This window comes from Triticum dicoccoides, chromosome 1B (genome assembly GCF_002162155.2).
Source record: "Triticum dicoccoides isolate Atlit2015 ecotype Zavitan chromosome 1B, WEW_v2.0, whole genome shotgun sequence".
NCBI lineage: Eukaryota > Viridiplantae > Streptophyta > Magnoliopsida > Poales > Poaceae > Triticum > Triticum dicoccoides.
In genome coordinates, this window is record NC_041381.1 from 71462806 (window position 1) to 71472819 (window position 10014).

The 10014-nt window shown below is 45.3% G+C and overlaps 1 protein-coding gene and 1 pseudogene across 1 annotated transcript; one reads left to right on the plus strand and one right to left on the minus strand.

Moving 5' to 3' along the window:
* Positions 1–6843, plus strand: part of LOC119350166 — a 41604-nt pseudogene extending 34761 nt beyond the window's left edge.
* A 343-nt stretch (positions 6844–7186) lies between these two features.
* LOC119301598 (wall-associated receptor kinase 2-like) lies at positions 7187–9667 on the minus strand. Its single transcript, XM_037578594.1, has 3 exons — positions 9004–9667; positions 8747–8908; positions 7187–8424 (listed from the first exon to the last, which is right to left on the minus strand). Exons 1-3 carry the CDS (start codon positions 9650–9652, stop codon positions 7334–7336), a joined length of 1902 nt encoding a protein of 633 aa, XP_037434491.1. The 5' UTR covers positions 9653–9667; the 3' UTR covers positions 7187–7333.
* Between the last annotated feature and the right edge of the window lie 347 nt (positions 9668–10014).

Here is a 10014-nt window from a genome sequence, read left to right on the forward strand (position 1 = left end):
TGCGCCGCTCCTGTCCTGCGCGGCCGCCGCGCCGCCGCCCCTGCCCTGTGCTGGCGCTGCGCCTCGCCCAGCCGCCACTGCCCTGTCAGGCCGGCGCCGCCCACCGTCCTCTCCTCTGTTTTTTCAGATTATATGTATATATGGTGTTTTTTTCATATTATATGTATATGTGTGAGTATATGTATGTGTGTATATCTGTTTATATGTTCTTTTTTAGATTTTTTTGCATTTTTATAAATATATATATATGTATGTATATATGTTCTCTGTATATATATATGTTCATGTATATATGCAAAAGATAGATTTTTAGAAAAATAAGTATTTTTTTCTGTTCATAGATTTTTTTGGTGATATTAATTATTGTAAATATGCAAATGTTTGTATATTCATATGAACAATGAATTAGGCAAAACCTTTACTTTTTTTTTCTAAAATTTCTATTTTTTTCTATTTTTTCTTCTTCTCCTCTATTCCTTTCTTCTTCTCCTCTTTTTTTTCTTCTTCTTTTTTTTCGATCTTCTCCTCTATTCCTTTCTTCTTCTCCTCTTTTTATTTCTTCTTCATTTTCTTATGTTTTATCGGGTCTGTCGTCGTCCATATACCCCTCCCGATAACTTCAACACGAGGGGGGGGGGTCGATATACCCCCTCCCCGATAATATTATTTTCCCATGTATATGTATGTCACGTCGTTGTCGATATAACCCCCTCCTGGATAACTTCGACATGAGGGGCAGTCAATATATATATGCCCTCTCGACCATGATAACTTATACCACGGAAGCACCCCCCTCGGCCCTCTCGCTCGACCAAAACTCTCGAGGACACCCAAACCCTAGAGAAAAAACGAAGTTGGTCTCCTACCCCCTCCCGCCGCGCCCCTACCCAACAAACTCTCTTGAGGCCACCCAAATTTACCAAGTTAAAAAAGAGCGTTGTCATCGAGGCCACCCCAAACCCTTGAAGCATTGTGTCGAGGCCACCCCAAACCCTAGAGAAGCAGCGTCGAGGCCACTAACATGATTCCTTATTGTGATTAGCTAGCTAGTTCTACGTTTGCCACTAACATATATCCATTTGTACCATGTTTGAATAATAATTGACATGTTGTAAATATTTGCAGAAACTATGGAGCACTCCCGAGACGAAGCAACAGAAGAGATGTTGGGGGACATAATCGCACAAGGAAGTGATGAAGTTGCGTCATTTCTCAACGACACCGATGGTCAGCTGGAAGGACTGGGTGAAGAAGAGGGCTATGTTCATGATGGCTCCGGCCCATTAATGCCGGTACAAGAAGAGGGCTATGTTCATGATGGCTCCGGTGACACAATGGAGGTACAAGAAGGAGACCGTGCTGACTGCTCCAGTGACCGAACCGAGTTTGGCCAGGTATATATATATTAGTTAAGCCTGTGCTGACTAGTTAATTGATGCATCCATTGTTTTGGTATATGTACACATATTAATTAACTCTCATCTTTCTTCCTTTTTCTAGCCCTCCGAATCGAGCACAACTTCGGTAAGGAGACGAGGCCCAAAGAAAAAGTTGAGCTCGGATGAAAAGTTAAAGAGCAATTAATCAAGTCTTGTGCTCTTAAGAAGATGGCAACCCTATTCAGCAGGTGGAGGAAAGAGATGAACAAGTTTGTCGACAAAGAAGAGACACCTGAATTCATCGGCAAATATGAGAAGATCAAAGATCACTGGCCCGCATTTGTGGCCCACAAGACATCGGAAAAGAGTAAGAAGATGTCGGCGATAAACAAGCAAAATGCCGCGAAGAAGAAGTTTCACCATCGCACGGGGTCAGGTGGCTACCTCAAAACCCGGCTTAAGTGGTCCAAGGCTGAGAATGATCTGCTTGATAAAGGGATCGAACCAGAGACAATGAACTGGCCAGACCATTGCCGAACTTGGTTCTTTGGGGCTGGCGGAACCTTGGACCCTGTATCAGGGAAGTGTCGTTGGACGGACGAGAACTGAAAATACCAGTCACCAAGCTTCGGCACTATATCGATGTAGCGCAGAAAGGGACGTTCATTCCAGACAGGGAGAAGGACGAGCTCATAATGGCCCTCGGGAATCCTGAGCACCCTGGACGGACACGAGGCACGCCAGGCTCCATTCTGTGGAAGGTTGGTTTTCTGGACGCAGGGGGTTACAAAACCCATGAGAGGAGGAAGAAACTGGAGCAGGGCCAACTGCAGGCGCTGCATGAAAGGGTAATGGGGCTAGAGGAGCGAGAAGAGGAACGAGAAGCAGCTGATCGCAGCAAACGACCTGCCGCATCTTCCCCCGAAGCTACCCCGCCATCTCAGCGGAGAAGCAGCGTGGCTTCCACCAAGCTGCTTCAGCCGGAGAATGTCTTGACCGCTCCTGCCAGCTATCCCGTGGATGCTATCATGGAGTCTCAAAATTGCCACATTATGGCGCGATGGATGAATTTGAAGGTCAAGGCAGCTGTTGGCTCTGTTTATCCTACTGAACCCGGCGCAACTTTTCAGTGCCAGCCGATTCCAGAAGGATATGCTAGGGTGATGGTGGATGAAATAACGAAGGGATTTGAGGACCTCCTGCTTGACCACCCTACCGGTGAAGGGGAGACTAGGCTGGGTTCTGCTCTGAAGACTCCATGCCTATGGCGGAAGGAGCTCATCAACCTTCAGAACTGGACGCCTCCGCCTCCTCCTCCTCCTCCGGCGAGTCAGGGCACTCCACCTCCTCCACCGCCTCCTCCTCCGGCGAGTGACGATCAGGGCACTGGGCCTCCTTCTCCGGCGCGTGGCGGCACTCTGCCTCCTTCTCCGCCTGCGCCGGCGCGCCCGAGCAGCCAGCAACCTCCTCCTTCTCCGCCTCGCCGGCAAGGGCGGAAGAGACCCGCCGCCGCCCCGGCTACTCCGGCGCATCGTAGTCCTTCTCCTCCGCCTCGTAAGCAAGCACGAAAGAAGACAGACACTGCAGCCGCTCCGTCTGCTCCGTCGTCTAGCAGTACAGCCAGAGGCGGGAGGCAATACAGATACGGTCCTCCTCTCAAGCCTCTAGAGAAGTTACCGTACGAGAGGATCATGGAGGAAAACGAGAAGATCGTGCATGCTGAAGTGGACGACTTCTTTGAAGGGTTGAAAGCAAAGAGACATCCACCTCCGGAGGAGAAGGTAGATCCGGTGAAAGCAAAGCGCATTCTCGATGCCCTGAGGAAACCGGCAAAGTCTCCGCCGAGAACCAACTATGAGCGCATTACTGAACAGACATATCTCCAAGCGAAGCGGTCGGGAAGTACTGTCAGACATCAAAGGTCAAGAGAACGAGCAACTGCGAAAAAAATTGACCAGCTCGACGAACAAGCAAACCAATCGTGCCCCCCCCCCCCGCTCAATGTGTCTAGCGGCAACATCGTCGCTAATGCTCCGGGGATGGTGGCCGGTTATGGCAATCTACAAGATTACCTGCCTGACGATCAACTTCCTGATTTCATGGAGGTGGACGAACACAGATACGAGTACGGGAAGCCTCTCGTCAAAGATGAAAAATCTCTAACAACGATGATGCGAAGATTTCATAATTGGTACATGAAAACCTGCAGAGAGTCTGGGGGGACGAATAGTTTGTATCTGAACATTAAAGAGGAGCACGACCTCGTTGAAACTGATCTGTTGTGTGTTCCATTTGAGGAGTTCTTCGCGTTCTTCAATCAAAAGGCCCTCGATAAATTAACGGTCTTTTGCTACTGCCTGTAAGTACTATTTCTGTCATTAAGTCTCTATATATAGCTCGGCTCTTTCATTACATGTATTTATAATTAATTATTCTCAATATATTATGCAGATTGAAGATCGTCGAGTGTAGAAAACAAGAAATTTATGATATTGGGTTCATTAACACAAATATCATAGATGATATTCAGGTTAAACAGCACGCCGACGAAGCCGAGGCCAACTTGCTATAATCGTTGATCAAAAATCAAAACAAAAATACCATACTCTTTCCTTACAACTTCAAGTGAGTGTTACTGTTGTGTGCAGATTCGGTTTCCCTTATTACTCGAGCGAGGTTATAGTAATGTAATTGATGAGTTATGCATGCGTGCGCAGCTTCCACTATGTTCTTCTGGAGATTAAGCTTGAGCGGGGACTAGTAACCGTCTTAGACTCGAGACGAAAAGATCTCGAAACCTTTGCGGACATGACTAAATTGCTCAACAAGTAAGTTCAATCGATCATTATCGCACCATATCAGCAACTTTTTGTTCATTTCCTGATATCTCAAGTAATAATAATTATTTTTTGTCTTGCAGGGTTTGGAAACAGTTCACCGCAAAAGCTCCGGGACTGCTGAAGGAGCTGCGATATACATACCCGAAAGTAAGTACTACTGGCTAGCTAGTTGCGCGCATCTCCCATTGATTCTATAGCTATACTTTCATAAATGCCATTTATAATGCTTCATTATCAGTTTGATTGACCTTTATTTCTCGTAAAGTGCTTGTGGCAGAAACAAGGGAATGATTTATGTGGATACTACGTGTGCGATTTCATGTACAACGCGACTTTAAAAAATAAGCGGGGCTACTCTGAAAGACAATAAAGTGCGTAAGCAATAATATTCACAATTTCATTTTATTACACCATCATTTCTGTTGAGTTTCATTCATATATATGTATTAATTAACCCCCTTCTTCAAATTAGACGTGGCAGATGCCGAATGAACTCCTAGAACCAGATCGCATTAAAGCAATTCAAGAGGAATTGGCGGGATTCTTTCTTGACCACGTCATCAATAAAGCCGGAGAATATCATGTGGAAGTTGATTTCAATTGCTAGGGGATTGTAATTAAGAGATCTTACATATTGTATATGTATGTAGCCAGTAGCGTCGGATAGATAATACGAAAACTTGTTGTTCGACCAATCTCTCGAAGAAGGAGAGGTCGATCGATCACTTCTCTCGGTATGCATGACGAACTTCTGTACTTAATGGTTCCCTTGATTTTCTTACTAGCTAGCGTGTCGAGGGCCTCTCTGTGTATAGTACGTAGCGTCGACCAAGCACGGACATAAGAGAGGACACTTCTCTCTATTAATTAGCTAGCTAACACAATATATGAAACACCTAAATTAACCCCCCAAAACCCCCAAACCCCTCCCCCACTTTCAAAAAAAAAACCCAGCCACTGGAATACTGACGCGTGGATGCCTATTGGTCCCGGTTGATGCCACCAACCGGGACCAAAGGCCCCCCTGCCTGGGCTCGGCGCTCCGGCCACGTGGAGGCCCGTCTGTCCCGGTTCGTGTTAGAACCGGGACTAAAGGGGGGAGGTATTAGTAATGATTCATTAGTTCCGGTTCATGACTAAAGGCCCTTACGAACCGGGACAAATCCCCCTTTTTCTACTAGTGAGGGCAACACCTACCTTGTCAACGGATGCAGCAGTAAGATAGACGCATGCTTAGCACAACTATGATTTTCTTTATTTATCAATGCCCTAATTAGTAACAACTATGCTATGAATTTGCACAACAGACATAGACGAATGTGCAGATCCAGCAAAGTATCCTTGCAAATGTGTATGCAGAGAGATACCGGAGGATCTTACCAATGCACTTGTCGCCAAGGTTATGTGAGCGATGACCCAAAAACTCAACGCTGTACTCCAAAGTTCCCACTTGCTGCACAGATTTGCATTGGTAACCTCAGACGACTTACTACTTCTCAATATGCATCGCTTTTGCTAACCTTTCTCTCGTTCTATATATATAGTCAATAGTCCTATTATGTATTTTACTATTTTGTACTACACTATATATACTATAGTCCAGCCCCTTGTAGAGCTAACATACCTGAGTGGGTGAGTTATTTATAGGACGTGATGGAGGTGATGAAGATTGTTCGAGACTTGAAAAGCATTTGAAAATATATCTGAAAATTTCAGTCACCTAGTGCCCTATCATGTAGGATCCGAGACCTAGTGACGCAGACTCTATCATGTAGGATCCGGGACATGGTATACGTTAAACTTTAACTCGCTATCCTTTTTGTTAATGTTTGCGCCGCATCAAAGCAGGGTGCAAACTCAAATATGAACTTCCTATTTTTTGCTGACAGAACGATAATCAGAAGTTTTAGTTATTTAAGTTTGCTTATTTGTGCATGTAGGTGCAACAGGTGGTATTCTTCTCATCGCATTAATTTCATTTGTCATTATTATTAGAAAAGAGAAGCAGAATACTAGAGAATTTTATAAGATAAATGGTGGTCTTACCTTGAAGAAAGCTAATGTCATTAAGCTTTTCAAAAAGGAGGAGCTCAAGCCAATTTTAAAGAGTGTACTTAATTGGTAAAGGTGGCTTTGGTGAAGTTTACAAGGGGGTTGTTGATAACAAACCCGTAAAGAAACCAATTAGTGGCAATGTGCTGGAGACCAAGCAATTTGCAAATAAAGTCATCCACAAGAACATTGTTAAGCTTATAGGTTGTTGCCTGGAAGTGGGGGGTGCACACCCAATGCTAGTGTACGAGTTTATTTCCAAAGGAAGCTTGCATGGCATTCTTCATAGGGTTGACAACAAGAATCGTGTGCATCTAAGCATTCTTGCGGACACAACACATGGTCTAGCCTATATGCATTCACACGCCAATACCAAAATCCTGCACGGTGATGTTAAACCTACAAATATACTATTGGATGACATTTTTGTGCCAAAGATCTTAGACTTTGGCATATCGAGGTTGATTGCAATCGACAAGGAACACACTGCAATTGACCGGACGGTAGTGCTCCGTTTGGGCTTTTTGTTAGGCTGGGTTGGAGGAGGGAGGGGAAAGGTGAGGAATGTTTGATGCCTTGGACAAAATTGAGGTGAACTAAGCAACTAGGGGCTCGAAAATAGAAAAACCTTCTTAAAAACGCCTCAAAGTTACATTTAAACATTTTTAAAAATCGCCTTACATAAGTGTTTTCGTGACATTTTCAACAAAAATGCATAAGAAATGATCTATATTAAATCAGAGAAGACACTTCAAATGCTTCTTTGAATACTGGTCAGGTCCTGAAGAACCTTTATTTTATATTAAGAACAAAGTACAAATAAGGATTCCATAGAAAGCAAATTACAAGCCACTCCTTGAAATCTGCACATAGGATACTTTCTATACTAAGGTATTCTTCATTATACCTGGAAAAGAATGCTACATATGGAGTTAAACATCTCGAAACATCTACCAGAAGTAGCGTGCTCGTATACCTGTACTGTACTAGTACTCATCAAAAAATTATTCCTTTACCATGTGACCTGATGCGAATGGTCGAGATGGCTGTTTTTCTTTCTGGCTAGCGCAAGGTCGCGAGTTCGATCTCTGAAGGCTGCTGGATTACGTCATATCCTATTTTTTCAAATTTGGGGTCCTGCAAATGGGCGGCCCCGCCAGCCTGAGCCTGGTTCAATGTGTCAAGGTGCGCGACGACATCTGTCATTGATGGCCTTTGATCCACATCAAGGTTAAGACATTTCACAGCAATCCCTGCCAAAGTGACTAGAAGTTCCAAATCTCCTAGTGCTGCAATTTCCTCATCAAACAACTTGGTTATTTTCTTCCCACCAGTTACTTCCTTCCCATCTTTGTGACACTCAAGGAAGCTTGTTACTAAGCTGTTATTGTCAGAGTGAGTGGCCTTCTTCCTGCTGATGGCCTCTAAGATGACAACCCCAAAACTATAGACATCACTTTTTTCAGTTAGAAGGCCTGTTTGTAGGTATACTGGATCCATATACGTCATGTCACCAATGACGTTTGCAGTGTGGTCCTTGTCAATCAACCTAGATATGCCAAAGTCTGAAATCTTTGGCACAAAATTGTCATCCAAGAGTATATTTGCTGGTTTAACATCACCGTGGAGGATTTTGATATGGGCTTGTGAATGCATATAAGCTAGACCATGTGCTGATTCTGCAAGAATTCTTAGGCGCACATCCAAGCTGAGAGACTCCCTCTTGTCAAACTCATGAAGAATGTCATGGAAGCTTCCTTTGGAGATGAACTCGTACACTAGCATGGGGGTATCCACTTCTAGGCAGCAACCTATGAGCCTAACGATGTTCTTATGGATGACTTGAGACTGGATGATGACTTCATTTGCAAATTGCTTGTTCTCCAGCACATTGCCACTAATTGGTTTCTTTACTGCGACTTCTATGCTACCAAGAACACCCTTGTAAACTTCACCAAAACCGCCTTTTCCTATCAAATTGCTACTCTTTAAAATTGACTTGAGCTCCTCTTTTTTGTAAAGCTTTATAACTTTAGCCTTCTCTAAGGTAAGACCACCATTTTTCTCATAAAACTCTCTACTGTTCCGCTTCTCTTTTCGAATAATAACGACAAATGCCATAAATGTGATGACAAGAATACCACATGTTACACCTACACCCAGAAAAAAGAGAGTTAATGTGACTAACTCAAATTTCTGATTATTAATCTATATCAGCAGAAGATAGTAAGCTAGTATTTGAGCTTACTCCCTGCTTCAAAGCGCTGCAAACATTAAGAAGTACTCCATCCGTTCCTAAATATAAGGCTTTTTAGAGATTTTGAATATGGACTACATACGGCTGAATATAGACGTATTTTAGAGTGTAGACACTCATTTTGCTTCGTATGTAGTCCATATTAGAATATCTAAAAAGGGCTCATATTTAGGAATAGAGGGGGTAGTAATCAGTAACTCGTGAGTCTCCGAGGTTACCTATGGAAATCTGTGCAGCACGTGGGAACGTTGGAGTACAATGTTGCCTTGTTGAGTCATCGCTCCCATAACCATGAGGACATGTGCATTCGTAAGATCCTTCGGTGTCCTTGCATACTCCTTTGCAAGGATACGTTGCTGGATCTGCACATTCATCTATATCTGTGTAGCAGAAATTCAAGAAATAGTTGTTAATTTAGGACACTGATCAGTAAGGGAAATTGGATCATTATAGTTAAGCAAGGCATCTGTCTTACTGGTGCACCCGTCGACAAGGTAGGCGTTGCCCTCATAGCCTTTGGAGCAGTTACAATTGTAACCAGGCCCATTGATGGCGTCGACGCAGTAGCTCTGATTGCTCACGCAGGCATACGAGTTGCCCGTGGTCGTGGCCTTGGCCGCTTCGGCGCATGATAATGAGGTGGAGTCGTCGCGGCCGCGAATGGCCCAGTCCAACCACACCGGCGAGGTCCAAATGGTGTTCCTGAGGAGGTCGGAGCGCTGGAAAGTGTAGTTGTTCCTGTCGACGAGGAAGGCATAGTCGCATGGGCTGTAGTCCATCATGCCGGTGTGGTTGTACTTCCGGAATCTGAAATAGTTGTGGGTGAGCCCCGGCGGGATGTCTACGTGGCAGCAGCCGAGGCTGGCGCACTGGCCGTCCTGCGGGCTCGTCGAGCTGTTGCAGAAGCTCATGCACCCCATGTAGTAGGAGAAGTCGTCGACGACGCGCGCGGTTTCGGCGCTCCCAATGGTGCCCATGGTGTTGCAGCCGAGCACGACGAGCATGTTGCGCGTGTTGGAGAAGCGGTACACGCCGTGCTTGTTCATCAACGTCTCACCATGGCTAATGCGAATGACTTCGCTCGGCATGGCGGGGTCGTAGCACTGCCACCCAACGGAGAGCATAACCAGCGACTCGGCAGGATCCACCGACAGCTGCACCACCCGAAGGGACGTGTCGGCGAGCACAGGGCCGTCGTGGATGCACTCGATCTCGAAGCCCTCGCGAAAGCAGCCGCTGCCGATGCCGAAGGGGTAGGGAATGTCCACACCGACGCAGCTCGTCTGACAGACACAAGTCACGGTGGTGGCTGCTGCCAGGAGCAGGGCGGGCAGCAAGAATGCCGTCGACATAATCATCTGAGCAGCTGATGCATGCCTTGCTTATCGAACGAGGTCGTATTTATAGAATCTCCAAGAAGGTATAGAACCCAGTCGACTCAGCTACTACCGATCTATACCGCACAAGCCTTATCTCTTCGCATGCG

Excerpts from the sequence above, each read along its gene's own strand:
- LOC119301598 (XM_037578594.1), bottom strand. The coding sequence starts at position 9,652 with ATGCTCTCCGTTGGGTGGCAGTGCTACGACCCCGCCATGCCGAGCGAA. Across the intron at positions 8,909-9,003 it reads CCTTGTCGACGGGTGCACCA|ATATAGATGAATGTGCAGAT; the intron begins GTAAGACAGATG and ends TCTGCTACACAG. Across the intron at positions 8,425-8,746 it reads TGCTGCACAGATTTCCATAG|GTGTAACATGTGGTATTCTT; the intron begins GTAACCTCGGAG and ends TTCTGGGTGTAG.